We start from the raw sequence: 25,923 nt of genomic DNA on the forward strand, positions 1-25,923 counted from the left end.
TATATTAATAAAACAACTATAATTCAACTGGAACCTCTGCCAGGTAGCCTCTGCTTGTTTCTTCTATGGTCTAAAACTCTATAATAATCTGCTTACACATTTTCATTGTCTTTGCGGCAAATTCATTAAAACTATAAAAATAATTAGAAAAAGATTTATTTATGAGATGTCCAAGTTAGTCACAACAATATATTTGACACAATGAAACCATTAACTCTTTCAAACCTACCTAAAAAAATTCACAAACATTACTTATTTTTTCTCTGTGGCACTAACAGAGCTAGCCATTAAAAAATAAGGATGACAATGCAAAAGAAACATACATATATTAAAGCACCTGAGTTTATCTTGAGGAAGTTTTAGTGATGTGCACATAGGGTGAGTAAATGAATCCTATTACGTTATGGTGTTGTGCTGGATAAATATGATTCAGTCTCTGACACACAAAGCGAATTCAACACCAAAGTGAATTCAATGTCCACACCAAGACCAAGTCCTGAATTCTAACAGCTACTGGTATATTACGTTTCATGCTAGGACGTCCCCCTTCAAGTCGAGGTTAATAGATACAGCCCTTGAAACCTAAGGGCATTGTGTCACACACTTTAATATGAATTTAGATATAACTAGCTTTTTGGTCTTGTGTAGCAATGCATTATGAGACAGAAAGAACATATAGCCTGATTCTCTGACCTGTGAATTGGTAGCTAGAATAAAATAAAACAGGAAAAAAACAAAACAAAAAAAACCCCCTTTCCTTTCATTTTGTGAGTTTTCTGATGGCAAGGACTACATCTGTGTCAACACCCACGGCTGATCCTTGATGTGACAGTCAATTCAGTGTGTGCTCTGACGGCCTTCGCAAAAAAGTGAACTGACCAAAATATACGGTCTCTCTAGGCAAGCCTACATGAGCTGCTAGGTTGGCTGTTTTCACAGACTGAGTCACAAATCAGTCGAGTCAATCAAATACTAAATATGACTAATTATTATTTTTTACTGTGTTTTACTATTATGATTTTTACTATCCGCATGGCAAAAAGCTGAAACCAGTTTTTACGTAATCATCAATTTGTGCCCAAGATGTAATGTTAAGCATTTTGTAGATACAAGCAGTTACGATACTAAATATCATCTGATAGCAATTCAAGACTCATGTAATACTCAGTATATTCAGTACTTCCAAGCAGGACAGGCAATTTCGTGGTCATAATATAGGCTTTTGTAAACCCCATAAAGTCAGAATTTGACTACCCAGCACTCCCAGCTGCTAAGGTAGTACCAGCACACAGCAGGCATTTAATACATGCTTGCTGCTTGACTAATACTTGAGCTACTCATCCTGTTTAATCTAGAAGAGCATATTTCTCCCTTTATGTTAAGGACAATGGATAAAATGGAACCACGTTACATATGCCCACATTAAATGCCCAGGAAAGTCTTGGCAGGGTGGGTTTTATGGAAGTCCTTAAGGTTCATAACGATGACAACAGTTTTTAATCGAAAAATAAATCCCCCTAAATGGAGGCAATACTGTAGGGATAATATTATGCAATAATGTCTTAGGGATAATCTTGTCTTTATTTAAAACTTAAATAAAATTCTACATTTTAACAAATCCAGTATTCACAGTTTTGTTCTTAAGGATTAACATAAACATTTCTATTTACATAGCTCCTGTTGAAAGGAACTTTAAACACTCTAAATATTATTACATTTAACTTTTCTTGCTAAGTGATGGAACAAAGATACAATCAACTGTTAACCATCATTTGGTTTAAAAGATCATTAGAAAATAAAGTAGTGAACACATAATTACTATAATTTAACATTTTTCTTTAAAATTCCTTTTTTTAAAACATCTTTATTGGAGTATAATCGCTTTACAGTGGTGTAAGTTTCTGCTGTATAACAAAGAGAGTCAGCTATACGTATACCTCATAGCAAGACATTATATTATCTTCCCTGCTGCCAAATGGTAGTTTTTAAGAAATGAATTCTCTTTTTGGAAATATCATTTTCATCATTTTTGAGCTTCACTTTGAAGATGTTAATTAATTGGATTTAAAACCCTATTCTGCTTCTTTAAAATTTTTTTCTGTCTAATAACTTCTAATTTGTGTTAATAATGGACGGAAGATACCACACAGCCCTGCTGCTTAACTCAACTTTTCTTCTTATGAACACTACACTCATCTAAAAGGAAAAAAGGAAACTGGGAAATACGTAAAAATACAATTAGATAAAATACATGTGATAATGTACCATGTTTAGTAATAATAAAGTAGACCAAACATTTTTTACACACACACACACACACACACACACACACACAAATCCTGCTAAAAATGAAGTTTCCTTTTTCAAGGATATGGTTTTAAAAAAGAGAGTAAATAAGGGGGTTAATTTACTAGTATTTAGAGTATGATATTCAGTATAATGTAGAATTGGTAGCTAATTAGTTGAGCTGGTTGGAAATCAAGCAACACTGAATACATGTTTTCCTCAAACCAATATCACATCTTAGTTCACAACTTAGAGCAGAGGCACTTTCTCTTATTCAGTATCTACACTGAGACACTACTTCATAATACACTTTTAGTTTCTTCATTTAATGTTCTTCACCTCTAGCTATGGGCAACAAGAATAAGTCACCTGGTCATCTAGTTCATTCTCCTACCACCTTTATATATATATGTATATGTATATACATATACATATATATATGTGTGTGTGTGTATGTATGTATATACACACACATATATATGAAGCTTTCCATGCCGAGCTCTCTCACAGGCTGGAAGGGGCCAGCCATGTAGTTACAACACAGCGTCCTGTACACGTCTTTTCTTCTCTACTTTTATAGTATTTCAGTGGCAGGTGCAGCATTCCTGGAAAATCCCTACCTCTGCTTCATCACAAATATTCCCAAACTCATGTTTCAGTTTATTTTAGAGTACTGTTAAAGCTGTGCCCAATGTACGAATCATAATTAGAATAATCCTGGTTTAGGTACTTGACATTATCAACACTTTACAGAAACCATTCTCTATTTTACAGGAAACATGTGTATGTGAACTATTGAAAGCTTGGTAATTAAAGACAGTAATTATTTCTAGGAAATGTCTTAGCCAGTTCTTCAGTCATTCAACAATATTTATTGAAAACCTATTTGTGCAACTATGCCAGGAACCAGAGACTTAAGATGCAGAGAGAGGGTCTCATGGTCCACTTCAGTGTTTCCTCAGAAGAGCAGCTCCAAGGAATAATAACTGCTCTTCCATGAACAAAAGGTTCCACGGAAAACATGTTTGAGAAACTGTGGGTTATCAACAGCTTTATTTGTGTAAGGCTTTCAGAGCTCACATAGAAAGTAAGAGTATATGCGGTGTTTTCTAAAATTGTTTTACTCTGGAGTCCCCCCATTTTTTTCCTACAGGATATTTTCGGGAGCACTTTTGAATAAAAAACACTCAGGAATCATACCAAGCAAAGAAATCATCTTATTCAGCTTTGCCTCACCAGGGCCTAATCTGAAGGGGGTATTCAGTCATTGTCAAATAAATAAACAGATATTTACTACACCCCATGGCAGAAAGCAGTAAGTGTCCTCTTGAGGCACAAATAAAACATATGGAAATTCAGAGAAGGGAGAGACTACACTTGGCTGAGAGAAATCATACGAAGTTGAATGGACCAGATGACACTGAAGGAAATTTCGGAAGGATGGGGACATTTGGAGACTGGGGAAGGGCTGCTGAGCACAGGGTCAATGTGAGGGGATCTGGGAGTTTCCTCAGGCTGAAGGTTATAGTGGTCGCTCTTTTGTACACTTTGAATATAGCCACATTCCAACATAGATGTTTGCTGCTTAAGCTTTCGTATTTTAAAACCCTTACAACACCAGCAAAAACTATTAGGAAAATTAAAAGAGCAAAACATGTTTAAATGAGTTCTTAGTCTGGTAGGACAATTCTAGACAAATACTTACTGCTGTTCGGGTTGTCTCCTATGATATGGTGTCGCCCACTCCAGTACCAGAGAAGCAGGGTAGCATCTCGAGACCCAGACACGATGTAGCAGTCCCCACCTATGTATGACTCAGACCTGGCCAAGCACGTCACCACATCCCAATGGCCAAATACAATCTGAGTTAGCTTCCCTGAAACACAGAAATGGTAGATCAAATTCATTTGCTATTTTCTTTAAATGGTAATAAGCTTAACTTTACTTTACTAGATTTGTGAAAAGTGAATCTATAGACCCGCAAACTTACAAGGTAATTTTGTAACAAAATCTAGCTACAGATTTGGTTTTCTTGAGTTGCTTCCGAAAAAGTGATACAAGAATGTCACTTGGGACTTCTTAAGAAAAGAACATAAAATAACACAATCATGATTTTTTTTCAGGGTTGGGCCAGACTAAGGAGAGGTTTAAGGTCTTTTATTGGACCTGATTTGTGGGAAGGGGACCGTAGTCCCAGTTGTCCTATGAACTCAGGGCTCAGCTCACACTGAAGTTCAGAGTGGATAAAATTATAAGTAGTCATTTACTTACAATGTGAGCATTTAATTTGAATCTCAGCACTCAAGATGAAAATGCCTACATTATTAAGTATGATTTCATATGAAGCTTTAGGCGTAACAATTGGCATTTTGAAGAGGATAAGGCATTTCATAGCTCAGTTTACCTGTTTCTGTAGAATAAACTCTGAAGCTCTTATCCCAGAATCCACAGATAAGAATATAGCGATTGTCTGCTGTGACCACAAAACAATGGGCGTTGATTTGTATGCTCTGGTCAACAAGGTCTGTGATCTGCCGTTTGTTCACACCAGAGTTATTGGCTAAACATAAATAGAAAAAGAACTTTAAAGAAAGATTCCACAAGAGTTTCACCAACCACTTATAGAAGGAATTCCTTTATTCTTCATTTACCTAGAAATGGGTTCTTAAGGCTATAAGATTATTAAGATTTTAACATTTCCCCATGAGAAATATAAACTCTTTAGTAGCAGTGATTATTTATGAACCATATTATATATTAAAAACTTGTTGGAAATTTAAGTTCTCCACCGATATGAGGAATTCAAGATGTGAATTTACAACATAATAAAAATATTTAAATGCACTAAATTCAATAGCTGTTCACCCTGCACAAGTTCATTATTGTCCAACAAGTTCAATAATAATGAGGAATAAACATTGTATGAAGTATGTTACATAAGGAAATAAATGTCTTAATATTTGCCTCCATCTGTCATTTTCTGATGGCATTTACAATTCATGTGAAAAGAAGAAAGTAGGGATTTGTGGGAGGGGTGTTGTTATGTAGGCAGCCCCTCAGGGAACTTTAGGTCAGCAGCTTTAAAGACCTGGATTGTCAACAAACAGAAGCCTTTCCAGAATGGTCTGGCAGGGGAGGAGAGGAATGAGAAAGATGGGAGAGGGACTGGGGAGGAAAGAGACAGGCAGAGAATCAGTGGGTAGCACTGGGACTGAATCTGAATAAAGTCAGGAACTCAGACACACCATCTGATTTCCCTGGTGCCTGTCTGTATGCCAGCCTGTGCCTTACCCCACGCCGTCCTTTCAGGCTAAATCCCTGGGCTGAATTCTTAAACAGAAAATGCAGATGTAGAAGAGCAACATCACTTTCTAACACCAATTAAATCTAAGTGCTACTATTTGTGGATATCTACTAACACTATAATAGTAATTACTAGAGAAGGTAAAACATAAAAAATAATTTTAAAAACAGCAAAGGAAAAGGAAAGCAAACGTCCCGAGTCACTTGAAAACTATGTCATTGGTCCTTGATTAATTAGAATACAGCTATTAATTTTTCCACAGTTACACTCCAGCTGTACGTGACACTGTCGATGTCTTTTCAGCAGAGAAACAGCTAGACCTCAACTCTAAAAATATTCCTTGTCCGAAGTGTATATTCTCCCAAAGAAATGTAAGTGCTATTTTGTGTTGGAGTATAAGGAACTAACCCAAATGGCTGTCTCTCATCCTATTTCTGGGTTCAAAGATGTAGGGTGGATTAATCTAAGAAAAAAATACCGTAACTTGTGTATGGCTTTATAATTTTTCATACCATGTTCAATTTTTTTCTAATTTAGTTCTCATAAGATCCCATGAGGACAGGCACAACGAACATGATTAGGAACCATCTTGCAGACATGAAACTGAGGCCCAGAGAGATTAAGGCACTTGCTCTGGATCACACAGCTAATAAATGTGTATGTGATTATTTTAAAGTACTTGGAATATCTGCTGCAAATAGTTATAGCTCCCGAGTTTGCAATTCATATGAAATCTTTAATTAAAAAAATGTTTAGCTCTAGTGAATGGAGATTTCCAGAAAAGAAATTCTTTAGTATGAGTTTTCTTTAGTAATAGCTTTGAGTCCTTATATATTTCAAATAATATAAAGTTGTTAAGGAAGAGTTGAGGCTGAAAGAAAGAACAGTTTGGAATCATTTGCGTTGTTTAGAAGCAACCTAAATGACCTCCTAAAATACCAAGAAAATGCCACAAATAATTAGTTTAATACCAACAAATTCTTAGATGGCATGTTATGATTTGCACACCTTGATGGTAATTTGATGTTATCCGCACATTAATTTGTGGCAGAAAAAAATATTATTCAACTATCATCTGTGATAAATAACCACGTAGGTATCTGCGGAGAGGCAGCCTCCATGAAAATGTATTTTTGTTGCTAACATACCAATGAGTGGATCCATTTCAATGGGAAGATGATGGGCTTGATCCAAGGAGTAACCTGGAGCTCCTCTGAGGCCTAAAGATTAATTAAAAGAGAAAATGACCATAAAATTCTCAGAAAGGAGGAATTTCCTAATAAGCAGTGTTTTATAATGATTATACAATATATATATTTGCTTAAAAATTATTTGGTAAATTACTGCAAGAATGATTCAGTCACACTACATGTTTTTGTAGACACTCTTAAAAAAATCATCACAGCGGGGACTGCTAGTCTCCACTTAAGATGGAGAAAGCTGGGAAGAGTGTTATCCTAACAAGAAGAAAAAGCTGGATAAAGTAGAAGATTACAAAATTTCTTGAACCCATCAGAGAGCTGAAATCTAAGAAAAGGTCATGCCTACAGGTAGGGATGGGTATGGGCACAGGCCCACCTGGGTCAAGGCAGAGAGGAAGATGGGGCTCCCATCTAAGTGGGCCTTCTTTCAACAGGTGACAAGTCAACTGAAGGTACAAAATTGAGCCACACCTAAAATCTTAACCTAAAAGCTACTTTCAGAGGATTAATATTTGGAGCTTGACTGAATTCATTAGTCATAATTTTTTACATGTGGTTATATAACATATAAAACTTTTAAACAATTCTAAAGAAAAGATCAATTCTTTATAGCTTTCTTTCAATGCAAAACATTTCTAGAGGCTAAGACTCCCGTGAATAAAGTCCTATTTTTAAAAGATGTCTGCTGCATATTTCTGATTGAATGGAAGTCGTTCTACCTCATGTTGAAAATATCGCCAATAACCATAAAATAGGGGCATTTAGAAACTCTTAGGAGATTAAGCTAAAAGTCGTTTGGTTTTTCAGAGTGATGCAGAAGTCAGTAGAATAGAAAGATTCAGGTGAATTTGGCGTGGCTCATCATTCAGTCTTAGAGACATGGGAATCCTTGGGCTTCCAAGGAGATCTTAAGTGATGAACTGGGCCAGCTAAATCAATTAGTCACATCCATTCCTGTCCTGGCTAGATAAGTATCAATATGTATAACTTTTATGACAGAATTCTATCACTTCAAGATATACTGGCTGGAAACTTCAGGAATGAGTTTGGAGAAAACACACGTGAAAGCACTGAACAATTTAGATTTTGTCTTTTCTCAAAGACTCTAAGCTCCACAGAGAGAGCCATGCTGTTCGTCTTGTTCACTGTTGTACTCCCAGTGCCCAGGACCACTGACACAAAGCGGTCATTCAGATATTTCCTAAACGAATTAATGAAGTGGAAGAAAGAGGATTGGAAACCATCATCTAGAAAATCTAGATTCAAAATCACTTTTGTTTAATATGGGATAAAAGTGTGGGTTTTTTTTTCCCCTGGGGGGGGGCAGGGTGGGAGGACCTGAATTATCTGTAGGACTGCTTCAATTTGTCACATACTTATTGGATCCTTAACCATTAGCCAAACATTCTGTGCAGCACTAAAAGACAGCAGCAGTGAATAAGACAGACAAGAGTTAATCAGTTAGGTTCGGCAATTATGCACTCTGCCGCTTTCTGCAGCTCATCTGGCGCCCTTGCTAGCCCGCAGCACGCCTACCCTACCCTACCTGGAGTGCGGCTTCTAAGAACCCATTAGTAAGGGGCTTCCTCAGGTACACGTACCCACTGTGTTGTGCCATCGGTTCACTGCAAACAGTCTGCTGCAGGTCACGGTCACCACCGCAGGGATGGTCAGGTGGGGGAGCGTGTTGGCTGCCACGTGCGTTACTGGAGAATTTGATGGAAACTTCAGCACCATGATCACATCCTGCTGCATCTGATCTTTAAACATGAGTGGACTCTGTGGAAGGAAACACTGTTGAATAGAAAGGGAAGAGAGCAAAGAAAACAAAAGGAATGACACAGTTAGTGAAAGCTCGGGGGAGAATGAAATTAAAACAGGCTAGCAAGAGCACAAACCAAGAGCCGAGCAGTCGGCACTCTGGTCTGAGAGGGTGGCACAGAGAAGCGAGCAGGGACTCTGCGAAGTCGCTGAGAGGACACCCGATTAGTAAAGACCAGCCGCAATTTAGGTACCGCCAGACGATATGAGGAGTTGGAGATACGTCCACATGACGGAGCGTAATTATTCAGTGCAGTTACAACATCAGTTTGGTGGAAAAATCAGTCAAGTCAGTTACTGACACTGTTTACATGAAATATGCAGTGAACTGATTCTTTCATTTTTTACCTGGTTGATCTGGGGTCATGGCTACAGTCTAAATAATTAAAATATCACAGCCTCCCTTGTCAGCGCTGTGTGTGCATTTCTGCTGCGGCTCTGATGACTACGGTCTCCTTCCCCTGCTGGATGGTGAGCTTCCTGAGGGATAACACTCTCTTCTTTTTTTTTAATCTTTGTTTCTCAATCATCTAGCATCTGACTTGATAGAAAGTAGACACTATAAGAACTACTATTTAGTACTATAAAATACTATAAACATTATTACATAAAAGACACAAAATAGGGATGCTGGAAATAACCATTATTTAGCTTTCATGCATGTTTTGTAATTGTTCACTATTATATATACACATATATATGAATCCTCTGCTACACAAACTTAAAAAGCTTATTTTCTTTATAAACAGTTCCATGCCAATTTAGTCTCTAACAATTTCCGCTAGGAAAGTAATGAGTTCTGACTGGGCATTTCTCCAGGATAAATATTTTTATTATCATTATTAAACAGAGAAAACTAACAGGGGAATACAACTCTTCTGCCAAAGCATTTCATAAAATAAAGTGTGAGAGATATTCTCTTGGACAGTTTATTAAAAACGCTTCATCTCAGGTCTGGAGGCTCCGCGTCTACACTGTGTCTGGGTGTTTGGATGGGAGCAGCGCACGTGGTGAAAGCCTCTTTGCTTGGCTGCACGCGAGGACCCACTTCAAGCAGCAGAGTTCATTGGTGACTAATCAAGGGGGCTGAAACGAGTTATTGTAGAGGAAAAGAAACGTTTTCAAACACACACATTCATTTATGTGTTTCAGTAGGTGTTCAACTATCAATTCCTTGAAGGTGTAGAGGATGTATTACCTCTGTGTCGCCAGTGCTTAAGGTCGTGCCTGGCACACAGAAGGGGCTCAATACTAACTTGTTAAGTAACTGATAGAATAAATGAAAGGTGAGGACAATACTTCCGTCATGAAATAACAACTGATACATTTGTTTACACACATATTACGGACAATGTTCAGGAGCATTTTATTCCAATACTAGGGTGTCTGGTGCCTTGATAACTGTCTAGAAACACTGATGAACTGTAATTCATGTTGCAAACACATTTTTACCTTCAAACATTTTTCTTTTTTTTTTCAGTAAAAACTTAGTGGAAAATCACAGTTAAAAAGTAAATTCTAAAGTAGCTTCTTGGAAAAATTTTTACCTTCTTCAAATTAGATAAAGAGGGAAATGTTGGGCTTCCCTGGTGGCGCGGTGGTTGAGAATCTGCCTGCCAATGCAGGGCACATGGGTTCGAGCCCTGGTCTGGGAAGATCCCACATGCCGTGGAGCAACTGGGCCCGTGAGCCACAACTACTGAGCCTGCGCGTCTGGAGCCTGTGCTCCGCAACGAGAGAGGCCGCGACAGTGAGAGGCCCGCGCACCGCGATGAAGAGTGGCCCCCGCTTGCCGCAACTGGAGAAAGCCCTCGCACAGAAACGAAGACCCAACACAGCCAAAAATAAATATAAAATAAATTAAAAAAAAAAAAAGAGGGAAATGTTCACCATTTGCTAAAAACTGAAAAAAAGGACTGTTTTGTTATGAAAACTGATTTTTAAAATTCAGATTAAAATGAAAAGAATATTACCTTTTCCTTTGAAAAATGAGAATAAACCTTTTAATGTAAGTAGCTGGTGTGGCTGCTGACACATTTTAACTACTATTGACCGAGCACTTGTATGCCAGGGGCTGGTCTAAGTGCAATATTCAGTATTGAGTCATTACGTTTTCAGGGTTGGTACTATTTTTACCCCCAGTTACAGATGCTGAAGTGTAAACAGAGAGCTTAAATACCTTGCCCAATTCATTCATTAGTTCGTGGCAAGAGACGGTGTTTGACACAAGTCTGGCTCTGAGGCCCTTATTCTTTTTTTTTTTTTTTTAAAGGCATTCAGGATAAGGCAAAGGTGCAACACTGGGTCAAGAATTCCTGCCCTATTTTATTTATTTATTTATTTATTTATTTATTTATTTATTTATGGCTGCGCTGGGTCCTCGTTTCTGTGCGAGGGCCTTCTCTTGTTGCGGCAAGCGGGGGCCACTCTTCATCGCGGTGCGCGGGCCTCTCACTATTGCGGCCTCTGTTGCGGAGCACAGGCTCCAGACACGCAGGCTCAGCAATTGTGGCTCACGGGCCCAGTCGCTCCGCGGCATGTGGGATCCTCCCAGACCAGGGCTCGAACCCGTGTCCCCTGCATTGGCAGGCAGACTCTCAACCACTGCGCCACCAGGGAAGCCCTGAGGCCCTTATTCTTAACCCCTCTTCTCTACAGCCTCCCTGAAGTGGCTGTAAATTATATTTCTTTCCTTTTCTTAAGATGAACTACTTCCCCTACCCCACCTTGCCCAAAAAGATTAAATTGGGCAGCATCCTATTGTGTTTATATTATATTTCCATTCTAATTTGTAAATGTAATCTAATTTTGGTGCTGGTGCGTGTCTGTAAGGCTGCATGTGTACAAAGGAGTTTACGTAGATGCATATATAGTCAGAGAGGATGGCTATTTTTGTGAATCCAAAATTGGGCTAGTTGAAGCCAAACTTAAAGGTAAGAACTCTACTCCTTTCTCTGTTTCTCCCTCGGGTAATCAGTATATACTGAGGCTGAAGAGTTAGCCAATAAAGTGAGGAGCCTTTTAAAATGCTGCTAAAAATCACTATTTTATTTGATCTATACTCAGGTCCAGAATGTTCCGCAAGCTGCTATGTCTTACCAGGTGCATGGCAGAGCTCCGAGGTGGATGTGGCTCAATAAGCAACTGAGATGGCGTTTGTCCAAAGTTCTGTATCTGTGCCTCCATGGCCTGCAGGGGAAGGAGAGTAATTGTCATAATCAATATGCATCAACGAGAGAGGTCAACACACTCTTTGACAATGCAAGTGTATCCCAAGTCAGCCATGAAAAGAGTCCAGAAAATTCACCGGGTGCTCTTCTCCCAGGGTGCAAAATCATCCAAGTGTTAGTATTTTGTAGACAAGCTTTGCTTCTCCTTCCAAACATGCTTCCATTAACCAAGTCACTATTCTTATTTAGAAGCAGGGGTTAAATGTGGAAATGTTACCCTGTGAGTGCATGCATGCAGCTAGAGACCAAAGAACACTCTGAACACTAAATACAACACATATACCTTAATAAAGTCCTTTGTAAGAAGGAATGTATGGGGATCTCTAATGAAATAAGCTTCTGGAATCTTAATGGGAAAAAAAAGAATGAGACATACAGTCCACTAAGGATACAAAATAAAATCAAATAATCATGTGTTCTAACCAATTCAGAGGGCGATCAGTAGAAAGAACATTAAGACTTTTGTATAATAATCAAATATGGCAAGACTTTCACTACAAAAAATTTAGAAAGAACTAACCCAAAGAGGAAATAATTCTTGGGGCATCCTGACCTATGCAATATGTCATTAAAACCTATGCAGATGGAAATATTAATGAGATTTTGTGACTTCCAATAGATAAAAATAATTCTAGATCTCAGACTGTCTGGAGTGTAAAATATGCCTTTTTTGTGTGTATGTTAAAGAGATACTCTTATAAGAGATTTAAGTATTTCTTCTATACATAAATTCTACAGGGGAAAATTTCAATATATTAAGCTAGACTAACAGAAATATTTTTCTGAAATATTGTGAGTATGTAATTTAAGTCAACAAGGAGAAGCACAATATTTACTATGATTATTACTCTGTTACCATGCTAATTTTCCCCCTAAAATTGTGTGCACTGTGGTTGCACATAAAAGTAAAATTCGAAAGTCATTGCTGAGTGCTTGGGAGTCAGGTAAGGTGGTAGGTGGCTCTCGACACGGCACTGCTACTAATCCCGTCACTATCTACAATTCTCATTTATAAAGTCTTTAAATTTAATAATCTGTCCTCCTAGACTGCATTTCAAGAAAATGTTTATCAATAAAAATGTGAATTTTCAAATTTATTAGCAATATTAAACATGAATGCATCATTATCTGCCATATTTTAGCAATTGCATAAATGGAGTTTTGGTTCTTTTACTTGCAGAGGCAACAGGACGAGTTATTAAATCTCTTTACGTGCTGTCCAGTTTTAATGTATACATTTATTTGCATGTGTCCACTCATATGTGAAGTGTGACTATTTCACTAAATTGTACTCACATAGATACCATCATACTTTATCTCCCCAATGCAAGATTTATGATTAGAAAGGGGGGAGAGACCATTTCTGGTTAGGTTCACATTCTGAACAATAAACTCTTGAGAATTATTTGAAAATCAAAAAAAGTACTCATTGTATTGTTAAAGCTGCCCTAGTTAGAAAATGTCCAATACCTAGCTTAATGTATCATGAACTAAATCTCTCTAGCAATAGATACCATTGCTTGTGTTTTTCCTCCTCCAGATAGAGGACCAGGTTGGGGGTAGGGAGAAAGAAGTAAAATCAAACACATTTAAATCTCTAGATCAGTGCCTTGCATTTAGTAGGTAGCCTTTAAACGCTCACAGAAAGAATGAATCAACAAACATGTCTTGCTTGACTTTTTTTTCTGGAAGGGAAATATCAAAATTACATTAGAAAATGTTCTGAAACAGATTTAATTTCCAGAAATCTTCTGTACGGTTCTCTTCAGTAGGTCCTGCCTCTGATCCTTTTGGACTGAGGCACAATACACACACACATACATATCTTAAATGGCTCTCAAATGGCATCAGGGTAAATTTCAAGTTGTGGTCAATCTCACCCTTGCATTAAGACAATCGATTCCCAACATTCAACATTTATTTATTTTAAGACTAAACTGAATCCCTCTTCCTGTGATCTACCTAAAGGTTCTTATTCCAGTATTTATCTTTCAGCTATTGTGTAGTCCTGCTTTCTAATAATTCCTTGCCCTCTGATTTTAAATTGCACAGGTCTTTCCGATCTTGAAAAAGCATGCTATCTCCCCTAAGTCTATTAAAATATTTGAATGGGAAGTGAGCACCTACTGACTTTCCTGACTGGCTCCCCCTGTCATATGCTTTCTGTGCTCCCCCACCTTTAGGAAGTCATCAGTGTCTTCTTTTTCATCAAGAAGGGAGGTACTACTGTTGACTATTGTTATTGGGCAAATGGATATTTGTTATATTATTATTTGTTATATTATTCTCTCTACTTTTGTATATGTTTGAAGATTTTGATTTTTTAAAAAAGTGATGCTGACAAGGAGAAAAATATTGTTTTCCATGGTGAGGTTGGGCTTTGAACAGAGATACGAATAAAACTACTGTAGAGCAGAAAAGGAAAAAAAAACTGATAAATTTTTATGGCTTCATCTCTCTGTCACCAGCTCATATTTTTGATTGTCTATTTCATTTCTTTAAACATATTAAATCCTTTTAGAAATTTAAAAAAAAGGGAGGTACTTTGTATGGGCGCGTGCCCAGAGATATACACAGGCATGCTGCAACCTATGATGCACAGCAACTGAGTAGTTGTTATGATGGAGGAGAAAATGCCTCCTTTCATGCTAACCTTGGGCAGCGTTCTAAATCCTTCCCAGAAATCCTTCCTAAATCATAATCAATGGCCTCCATATTCTCACAGCATATTTTCCCCTTTATCATGGACTTCAACACATAATTCCTTACGTGTGTCTGTTTGCTCAGACTGTGAATCTCTGCAGGTCAGGGCTGTGATTTCATCCTACAGAGTCAAAAAATGTTTGAATACAGAAGTGGGGAAATGGTAGGGCATTTGGGCAAAACTGAAACGTAGCCTGAAAAGAGAAAAGCACAGTAGCAGAGAAAACTTCAGAGTTCTTTACTCTTGCAATTCAATACCACAAAAACAATTCAGTTAACGGACATTTGTTGAATATTTACTTCACACCAAGGGATATAAAATCAGACAGCAGACTGCCCTCCGGAAGTTTTCAGCCCATAAGGACATGAGATGAGGACATCAGGGCACATGGTAGGTAGGACCATGGGGGAGGCCAGCCCAGAGGGCCAGGGAGCCCGGAGGAGTAATGGACTGAAACTCAGGTGGAGAATGGGGGGGGGGGGAAGAGCAGGACTGTTAGGAAAGGGACTTCCAGAAAAAGAACATGAGCTAAGGTTTGAAGGTTAAGTAGAAATTAGCTGGATAACACCATAAAATGAGTTTTTGCTATATGGAATTTTTTGTCATATAATGGAATTTTTCCATTAATACAATTTTTCCAAATATATCAAGTAAAAAATCCTAAACGACTACTTACAGTTAATTATAAGGTGGATTCTTTCTATAGTATCCATTTAATAATTTAAATATTAAATTTAATAATTTCTATATTAAGAAATGGTATCTTAGAAAATTCTACATATTTCTATTTCTCTATATATTGTTCTGCATGAGTCAGAGAGACTTAATGTTATTCATAAAACATATATTTATTGAGTATCTACTAGTACCCGGTACCCTTCTACAGATCTCTGATACTCATCAAACAAAACAGATAGAGATTCCTGCTCTTGTAGAGGTTACATTCTAGCCAGGATGACATAGGGGCTTACATTCAGCCAGATGTCACACAATGGCATCCCATGGGCTAGATTCAGCTCACAGACATGGTTTCTATTTGAGCCAACATTTATAGGTTAGGAAATTTCATACAGTAATTTGGATTTTCTGGCTTCTCTCAGAAAAAATCAGAAGATCTGACATTACCTCATTAGCATTCCTTCATGGCAACACTCGTCAGAAGCACAGACTCTTTTTTAACACCCACCACTCATGTGACCCATGCATGCACTGCCATCTGGCCAGCTTCACTAGTTTATTCCCTGTCTGACCTCTATAGACATCAGCATTTGTGAATCCTTTAAAAATCTAATACCAAAACTTTAGTTTGAGTTACAAGAAATCTATTGCTTTATGTATCTGTTGCACTTTCCAGTGAAGAAAGGATGAACTAACATTGTATGTGGGAGCTCATGAGTTGTAAACCTTGGGAAATAAGTCTGTAAACCTAACTCGCTTCATTGAGTCTAAGATGTTATCCATTATTGAAGCATCATTATTTTATATACGATGAGGAAGAACAAAATGATGCCAATTAAACGATGATGCACCGTTGAAGGTAAGACACACTGTGATTTGGATTTTGAGATACAACAATGATGTACATCTTAGAATCAACAAGTTACAGTAACTTTTTACATATAACAGTCAACGATATTATGAGTCTTACATATTTCATACAAATCTAACATAAGTAATAGGCTTTAAACACTAGATTTTAAAACATGTGACTGACAAAACCTTTGCTGATTTATAAAAGGAAAGACTATGTATTCATTGGTGGACAACTCTTTGGTGGGATAACATGAAAATATGGATCTGCTTATACTTAAATAATAACATTAGGCCTTTGCGATTGTTGAACTTGCTATCTATTTATATTTTTTTGAGGTTCAAGGAAGACAAATTCATAAAGTACACTAATCTTAGGTGTATAGGTTGATGACTCTGTGTGTGTGTGTGTGTGTGTGTGTATTTTCTCCCCCTTATAACCACCACCCAGATCGAGACAGAGGGCTTTGGAATGAAATGGGAAGGTCCCATGTCTTGATCTGGGTAGCGGCTACGTGGGAGTACATAGATTCCCTCTTTCCCCTCCCAGCCAATTACCCCCACGCCTCACCATCTGCCAAGCTGATCACTATTTTGATGTTTATCATCACTATTTTTTCTGTTCTTGAACTTCTGATGAATGGAATCGTAAAATATATTTTTTTGTGTCTACCCTTTTTTTTTTGGATTAACATAAAGTCTGTGACATACTTCCTTGTTGTTGTGTGTCAATAGTTTTTTTTTTTTTTTGCTATTTAGTATTCCATTGTATTAATCTGCCACAATATATCAATTCTCCTGTTGATGGACATTTGGGTTGTTAACAGTTCCAGGTTATTATGAATAAAATTGCTTAGAAAATACTTGCACATGTCTTTCGAGGGAAGTGAGTAGTTATTTCTGCCGGGTGTATACCTAGGTATGGGGTTGCTGAGTCATAGGGTAGGAATGTTTAGTTTTACTGCTAAATTGTTCTCCAAAGTGGTTGTGCTGATTTTGAGTATTTGTAAGCATTTGTGAATGCAGAATGCAAAGGTCAAGCTGTAAACAGAGCAATGATTTAGACTATGTGGACTTTCAGGGCACTGATATGCTGAAACTCTTACATGTCAAACTCATTTGTGTCTGATAATTATATAAAGAATACCACTTTACTTCTTCACCAGGAATTTTTCAGAGAGAAAGTTAGTCAAGAGATTTAAATTTTAATTGTTGTATCGATTCTTGCTTATTCTTATAAAAATTATTCTGTGAATATTTAATTAAAGCAGTCATCATGTATTTAGCGTTTATTTTTCCTCCCAGCTAAAATCTGTCAAGAAATAGGTAGGTGAAGGGAGGGAGGGATAAATTTGGAGTTTGGGATTAACAGGTACACACTACTACATATAAAATAGATAAACAACAGGCCCTACTGTATAGCACAGGGAACTATATTCAGTATCTTATAATAACCTATAATGGAAAAGAATCTGAAAAAAAAAATACATGTATATATAACTGGATCACTTTGCTATACACCTGAAACTAATACAACACTATAAATCAACTATACTTCAATTTAAAAAAAAGGAAAAGAAATAGGTAGGTTATAAAATTAGAGGGAAAAAAAAGACTATTTTTTTAACACCTTGGAGGAAGTTCCAAAACACAGAATTCTGCAGGGGAAGGCAGAGACGTGAAGAAAATGTGAACTGAATTATGCTTAGGAGAACAATATAAGCACATGTGAACAGTACATGTGATTTTCAGATTTCATACACATATATGACACACAACTCAGTTTCACCTGCTTATATGTAATATAAAGCTCCTTCTAGGGAAAGTTCCCATTAGGGACAGTTTCTCTCTTGTCCCTTCCCTACCTTCTGATTGTCCCCTTCCTTAGCCTTGTTAGGCTCGCTTTGAAAAATCCTCCAGGACCCACCTGCCAAGTTACAGAATTACCCACGCCTTCATTCAGCTCTCCTTTTTCTCACTTATTCTCAAGGAGCTCTCTCTAGTTTTTCATCCTCCCCACAGGTCAGGGGCACTGTGTATGGCTGTGTCATTGATGCCATGTACAAAGGTGCCCACTTGGGGGACAAATGAGTGATAGAATCAACCCTAATTGCCTGAGGAAGGAGCACCTTTTGTAATTATCCTTCTAAAGAGGGTGGCTTTTTAAATTTGCACAAACGGGCCATATGTGTTCGCAATGGCTGTGACATACGCCTTATTCCTTTGACCTGCTGCACCTCTTGCTTAATTGCTTTTCTTTTTCCCCCTTCTTACCTTTCCTCCCAAGAAAGTTCTACCCCCTCTATGAACAAAGATACAAGTTTGGGATTAAATTCTCAGAAAAGGAAGGGAACATGCTGTGGTGTATGTGTGTTATATGTATGCCTATTAATACAAAAGACTTCAGAGCCAAGGTAAAAGTAAATGTGGTGACAGCTAAGTCATAGTTTAGAACGATGTTCAAATTAATGATAAATTCAAAATATTCTAAATGACAGAAATTAGGTGAACAAATGTGCTTTCTCCTTCCCTTTGTGTAGACTAGTTGTCTATTTACACCTTCCCTGGTATGCACTAGCTAAAAACTTGATTAATGTCCTCTTTTCCTCAATGCAGGTGAATTTAGCCCAGATACATTTTTTCTCCCATAGAATCTTTACAACTTCTAGTCTTTTTTTGCAAATGTAATTAAGTATTGCTTTTCAGATGAAATGCCATCAGGTCTAAGTGCCATGAGAGAGACAGTGTGAGGAAGCTAATAAGGTAGGCTGTCAAATGACCTATTTCATCCATTTCTCTTGGTCTGTACAATCTTTTAAATGGTTTTCCAAAAAATCGGCATTTTATAAAGTACTATAGGCTATGCTATCCACAATGCAAAATATCAGACTATGTCCAAATTACCAGTCAATTATCGACAAGTTTCAGAAAATTCAAGAAAAAAATAATAAAAGCTTGGGAACACACAGAAAGATTTTCAAAAAACTTCCTTAGTACTGTGTGTATCTCAGTGTACAGCTCTTACTTAGAATGATTTTACTTTAATGCTTGAGAGTGGATATTCTTTTTTTTTGTTTGACCAGAAAATACAACTTTGACGTACAGTTAAAAATATATGTGATTTTTATCACTTCTGTTCTACCTCCAATTCTACCAATTCTATATCAAATAGGAAAAAATATGGAATCTTGAGAAGTCTGAAATAATAAAAAGAAGGACTGCTTAATGGCAGAATGTATTTTAAGTGATAAGCTTTTGCTTCTGGTTTATTGTTGTAATAAAACGAGATCATATAAAGCATTACTTTTTAATGCTGGAAAAACAGGAGCAAAATAAATCAAGCAAATGCTACCTGAACTTTATTATTTCTTGCTTTATAAACATTTAACTATATAAAAAATTAAAATGATATTTTATATTCAACTGCTTCTAGTTTTTCATAGAAACTACAAAATAAAAGAACCAAGATGTTTCCTTTGTTTTAACAATCGACTGCATTAAGGCTAAGCCTATACTAGCAAAATTATGAGAATATTTAAACAAATATTTAGTAACCCAAGTAAAAAAGAACCGCATTTGCTTTAACTATCAGACTATGTTAGATGATATTTGAGGAAGGGGGTTTCTAATTTGCTCATTTATCTGCCTCAGTGCTTGGTTTTATTCTTTTGGTATAAAACTAAAAAAAAAAAAAAAAGAGAGGAGACATTCTCCTGCTGATTCCCGTTTCCTCCTTGGAATGATGAATTATAAGGCTATTACATAATTGACTTAACAAATGAATGTGAAAAAACAAGCACCATATCCTCTAGACAGAAAAAGCTCTGTCCAGAACATTTAAAAAAAATATTAGGTCAGTGCCAGTGGTGGCAAGCTCACTCAATTTTTCTACTTAAAAATAAGTCAAGTCAGGTAGAAAAAGTACATGTATTTTAATGTAGCAGGTAGTGGTTTTCCTCCCCTGGATGCCTTAAATAAGTCTGCTCCCCCTAGAGTGGTGACTAACTCAGGGGAACAGAGAAGTGGTGACTAACTCAGGGGAACATCTTGCCCCTGGGAGATGGTCTCCAGGGACTGCATCACTGGTACTCCCTTGCTCTCTGGCTTCCCACTGGGTTTAGCCACTGAGAAGTCAGGACAAAAGATAGGAAGGTGAAGTATTTATTGTATGTTCCCTCATTGCCAAGTCATAGTTTGGCAGTGGCTGGGTTGCATTTCTCTACCTAACGCCACAGATCCTGATGGGCGACCACCCACCTAGGGCTGGCTACTTCTCCTGCCAGGCTCTGGCAATAGCCCCCTGCCCTTATACCCTCAGGCCTAGGTGCAGTACCCAGATGTTAACCCCTGGAGGCTTTGCCTTCCCTTGGTCATCCACTTTATCCTGCTCCATATTTTTGTAAATAGGACTATTATTAAACTCTTCATTATCCCTTTAAAATTTGTTAAAATTTTGGTAATATTTATCACATAAAATTTTACAACGTAAAATTTACCATCTTAACCATTTTTAAGTGTACAGTTCAGTAGTGTTAAATACATTCATATTATTGTGCAACCAATCTCTAGAACTCTCTTTATCTTGAAAAACTGAAACTCTGTACCCATTACACAACTGCTCATTTCACCTTCCCCCAGCCCCCAGAAACCACCCTTCTACTTTCTGTCTCTATGATTTTGACTATTCTAGGTACCTGGAATCATATAGTAATTTGTCTTGTTTTGACAGGCTTATTTCACTTAGCATAACATCCTCAAGGTTCATCCCTGTTACAGCATGTGTCAGAATTTCCTTCCTTTTTAAGGTGAAATAATATTCCACTATCTGTTTATGCCATATTTTTTTATCCATTCATCTGCTGATGGACCCTTGGGTTGCTTCTACCCTTTGGCTATTGTGAATAATGCTGCTGTGAACATGGGTGTATAAATATTTCTTTGAAATCTTGCTTTCAATTCTTCTGCATATATAACCAGGAGTGAAATTGCTAGATCGTATGGTAGGTCTTTTTTAAATTTTTTGGAGGAACCTCCATACTGTTTTCCAGAGAGGCTGCACCATTTTACATTCTTACAGTAGTGTACAAGGGTTCCAATTTCTCCACATCCTTGCCAACACTTGCTATTATCTGTTTGTTTGTTTGACAGTATCCAACCTAATGGGTGTGAGGTGTTACCTCACTGGGGTTTTGATTTGCATTTCCCTAATGATTGGTGATGTTAAGAATCTTTCCCTGTTCTTCTTGACCATTTGGATATCTTTTTTGGGGTCTTCATTATCCCTTTGAAAGGGTAATGTGCTGAGATCCTGACTGATACAACTAGGATTGGTATTAGGTATAATATATAAGAAAAATGCTGGTTAGCTTTTCCTTCATTTCCAGGTAGGACTGACCAGAAGGTGATTACATCCAAGCAAGAGACATTTTCGTTGAGGATTTAGAATATCTGGGGGATAAACACTGTCATAAGCTTCTTGGGGGAGGCCATGGAGTCTCTTTTTACAGTCTATACTTGTTAATCCTCAAAAACAGAAAAAAGAAACTAAAACACTCTGTTCCGGATGATTTAGAGACTGACCTACCTGGAAGCAAGGGTTTTAGCAGATGATATCTTAAGGATGTTTCCAGGTTTTTGGTTCTTTGCCCACTTTTGGGCTGATCATTCAATAGTACACAGTAGAAGACTCAGCCCAGAAATGCTTAATGATATGTGAGAGGAAACAGTACAATATCCCTGCCAAATTCTCCCTTGATGAATAAATTTATATAAAGCAAACTCTGTGCTGGCTGATTCAGGAAATGGGGGAGGGAAGGAGGTTGAGGAGATGGTGGTGGTGGAGGCGGGGGGGAGGGAGAGAAGCAGTAGTACAGGTGGTGACCTTTCTTCACTACATGAAATAAGTTCACTTGGAGTGTCTGATTATGGAAAGAAAATAATAAAGCTGAAACAGATTTATTTGGTATGTGGGAAGATATCAAGACAAAGGTTCACCAGGTGCTGGTATAAACATTACAAAATGAAATCATACACTTTTATTAAACTAAATTCAAATTAAAAATAGTATTGCATGTATCTGGCAGAACAAAATGCTCTTCTTTGATTTTGACATAAATGGGAAACAGTAATTTAGATATACTATATTGAGATCAAATGGCTTTAAATAGGCTCATTATCAATATGTTTAAAACACTTAAAAACGAGTCCTAAACATCTAACTGAAATGTTTATGTACTTAGCTTGAGTAATATCCACTTCAACAAACTGAAGCATGCAATATGTTTTGAATAATTGTTAATTTATGCTAAGGTAACAACTGTGTAATATAACTGAAATCTATGTTAATAGAAGATAAGGAAAGCCCTTCCAGCTATTTCTATTACAAACAGCAGGCTGCAATTTTCACCCTTCTTCCTTGTGTAAAATATGACTTTAGATGCTTGTAAAAGCATTTGCTGTTAATTTCTGAAAATCAATAATTAGCATTCTCAGCACCACACAATAAAAATAACACAACGAGGGGAAAAAGCATATCTCACATAAATGACACACATCCCTCTTTGACTAACTGCATTATTTATGCTTCTCTATGGATGATTGATGACCATGGACTAGCTAAGGATTGCAGTAATTAGGAGAAAAGATAAACCTAAATTAAAGATTCATTCACTTATCAAAATTAAATGTCATTAATTTCCTTGATACTAATTTCTATATAGAAACTTTATTCATTGAATCATCTCAATGCATGCCTTATTGCCGTGGATGAGAAGCACATTAACAGATATATTTGAACTTATACTCTTACTAGTTTTAGGGATCATAATATTCTTGTTGTTTCCAAAATGATTCTTTAAATGTAAATAATACCTAATGTGTATTTTCACTCTGATAATTTAAAATGTAGGGTTTTTCTTTCTATTTTAATTTGGCTTTTAAATTTGCTAACATTTTTAGCTCAGCAAAATTTCTGGTAATTATAGGGGGGAAAATTAAGATGGTTTAAGTAATCTTTATCAGCCCTTTTGTTGATTATTTGTTGCCATCACGTCTCAGAATAATTGCCTACGAGAAGAACCCTGAACCTCCCTCATCTGAAGACAATTAGGCATCATGGCACCGGTAAATAGACAATATTGTGCTACAACCCACTCAAGCGATGCAGGAGGGGGTGTTGTTATCCCTTGTCAGATCAAAGAAAGAAGTCAGAAATGGGGGAAGGAAAAGAGTAGGGATAACAAATTCACGGAAAGAATAAGCAGTGATTGTAGAGGTCATCAGTGTTGTCACTATAAATTCCTTCATTTACATCATCAAGATGAAAAGTGGGTTAATTTTTTTCCTTATGAATTTTATGAGTTCATCTTCTAGGAAAGCCAGCATTGCAGATGTTTTGGTTAAAGACACATCTGTCTTGTTGGTTCTTGACAGCCCTATCATGTCAGTTCTCTGTAGTAGCAAGGAATGTTTCATCAAGAAAATAAAGTGAAAACTGAAGTGATCTATTCTACTTCCTATGGGCATATTTTCACCATAGCAGATCCAAAGGACTACTTTGTTATCCCTGTCAGATCAAAGAAAGAGATAAACGAAGAAAATGTAGCCTGAGACTAAGAAATATTAGTAACAGAAAATCAGACTAAAAATACCACATTTTTATGACTACTGGTAACATTAAAATGTATTTAATGTTTTGATATTCCCAGCATAAATAGATAAATGAGTATATATGTATAAATAAATAAATGTTGCATGGCCCATATGTTCTAATAATTTGCCAGCAAAACAGCCTTTTATGGTAGGCTTATGTGTATACCTTTCACTGTCAAAGAGAAGTCAGTTAAATCATTTTTCAGCTTGGCAGTGTCGACTATAGGTATGACGATATAGAGAAATAAATTATTAAAACAGAAGTTCTTCCAAGATACTTCATTTAATTATGTTTTGGGGTAGTAATAATCAATGTCCATGGTAGTGCTTTACAGTTTACAAAGTATTTTTACATATCTTTTCTCATATGATCCTCAAATACAGTCCTATGAGTTAGATATCATTTCTGTTATCATATTTTAGGTGGTTAAACAAAGGTACATTAAAGTGACTTATTTATGTCACTCAAATAATAATGTTGGGGCTGTGATATAACCTATTATCTGATTTCCATCTTTCTACCATCTTTCATTGACTACTAGTTACCACAGAATCATACTCTGAGGCAGACAGGCTGAGTAATTATATCCATGACGGTAAGAGTGATAATTTTTAAAAACAGTTTTAGAATAAAATATTTTTCACTCATCATAAGAGTACAGTTAATAATTGTTGTGGCATTTAATCTGTAATCTCTACTAACCAACTATTAACTATGGCATAATCTCCTAGTGCCTTTGGAACTCTCAGAAATTGATAAAATTTATGTTTTCTGGAAAGTGATTAGAACAAATGATTCAAAAAAATGACTGATAAAGATTTCTTAAAGCTACCTTAAAATTTTCCCTATAATTACTGGAAGTTTTACTGAGTTGAAAGTTTTAACAAATTCAAAAGCATAAACGAAATAGAAAGAAAACCTTACAGTTTAAATTAGTAAAATGGAAATGCACATTAAAGTCCCCTACAGTTAAAAAAATTATTTTAGAAGTAAGAAGAATATCATCTCTAAAGCTAAGTAAGTATTCTGTTGTTTTAAAATTCCTAGAGAATTTTTTTCAAAATAAACCTGCTTGAACTCTCTCCCTGGATATTCTGAGATACACTCTAGATGGAGGAGGGGGGGGATGGAGAGTGGATGGGGCTAGATGGATATGGCATGTGTATTTGAAAATAGTAAAGGGGGGTGGTGATGAGGATATAGGTGAAATAAGAGTTAAAATTTTTGAAACTGGGTGATAAGAACACCCAGAGGATTCATTGTATCATTCTCTCTACTTTTGTAGGAAAAAAAAAAGAAAAAAGTTTTCCAGATCATTCTAACACACCTTTAGTAGAGCAGTGCTTCTTACACTGTAATGTCTCAAACAAGTCACCCAAGGATTTCCTTAAATGCACGTGCTCATTTACTAGGTCAGGGAGGCCTGAGAGTAGAGTCTGAAGTTCTAACAATTTCCCAGGTGATGGTGATGCTGTTGGTCTATGGACCATATTTGAGTAGCAAGGAGTTAGAAAACCATGGGACCAGACACTTACGAACCAGAATAGCTTATTCCCCAAGCAGGTCATAGGATGAAGTTCTTGGCCATCATTTGGTAAGTAGAAATATAAAGCAAATCACGTAATTTTTATTAATATGTAAAAATGGATAAGAAAGATATTCAGTATCATGTTTAAAAAATACTGCTCAAATAGTCAGATGAGCTTATCTATGAAAAAAAGTGTCTAGAAGATTATGATAAAAGCTAAGACTTAAGACAATTTAAATAATATCTAATATCCAACAGATCTAGTGTTTACATATTACGAAGAGCTTTGTACCAGAACGGTTCTGTCATGTTTCTGCCCAGAGGCTGTCATGATAAAGTTTATTATCAATTACTGCTGTACAAGTATAAAATAAGTTAAGCTGTCATATTTTTCTCAGCCAGAGATCCTAAGCTGTCAAAGAATGTCAATTTTAAATCTGACATAGAGAAGAAAATTATCTGTTATTCTGACCTCTAATTTCTTGACATTTTAATGCCATAATTGCTGTGGTTAGTGCTGCTTCATGATTTCACCTGTCAAGGAAGAATGAATCAATAACCTCAAGCCATTTCTCAAATTTTAGCACTAACTTCAAAGCTCAAAGTTCTAGGCAGATTATGGGGCATATATATATATATATATATATATATATATATATATATATAC

At 36.7% G+C, this 25,923-nt stretch overlaps 1 protein-coding gene across 6 annotated transcripts in view; it reads right to left on the reverse strand.

The window, feature by feature from the left end:
* Positions 1-25,923, reverse strand: part of NBEA (neurobeachin) — a 631,767-nt gene that overhangs the window by 11,496 nt on the left and 594,348 nt on the right. For 2 of the 6 annotated variants that reach the window (XM_057532885.1, XM_057532884.1), the window contains 6 exons: positions 12,127-12,189; positions 11,713-11,802; positions 8,394-8,586; positions 6,739-6,810; positions 4,691-4,846; positions 3,992-4,162 (listed from right to left, as the gene is read on the reverse strand). In XM_057532885.1, the coding sequence (XP_057388868.1) occupies positions 3,992-4,162; positions 4,691-4,846; positions 6,739-6,810; positions 8,394-8,586; positions 11,713-11,802; positions 12,127-12,189 (745 nt within the window). The remainder of the gene's footprint in view (positions 1-3,991; positions 4,163-4,690; positions 4,847-6,738; positions 6,811-8,393; positions 8,587-11,712; positions 11,803-12,126; positions 12,190-25,923) is intronic. The other 4 variants (XM_057532889.1, XM_057532887.1, XM_057532888.1 and 1 more) reach the window with 2 other exon arrangements.

Source organism: Balaenoptera acutorostrata, chromosome 18, assembly GCF_949987535.1.
Source record: "Balaenoptera acutorostrata chromosome 18, mBalAcu1.1, whole genome shotgun sequence".
Taxonomy (NCBI): domain Eukaryota; kingdom Metazoa; phylum Chordata; class Mammalia; order Artiodactyla; family Balaenopteridae; genus Balaenoptera; species Balaenoptera acutorostrata.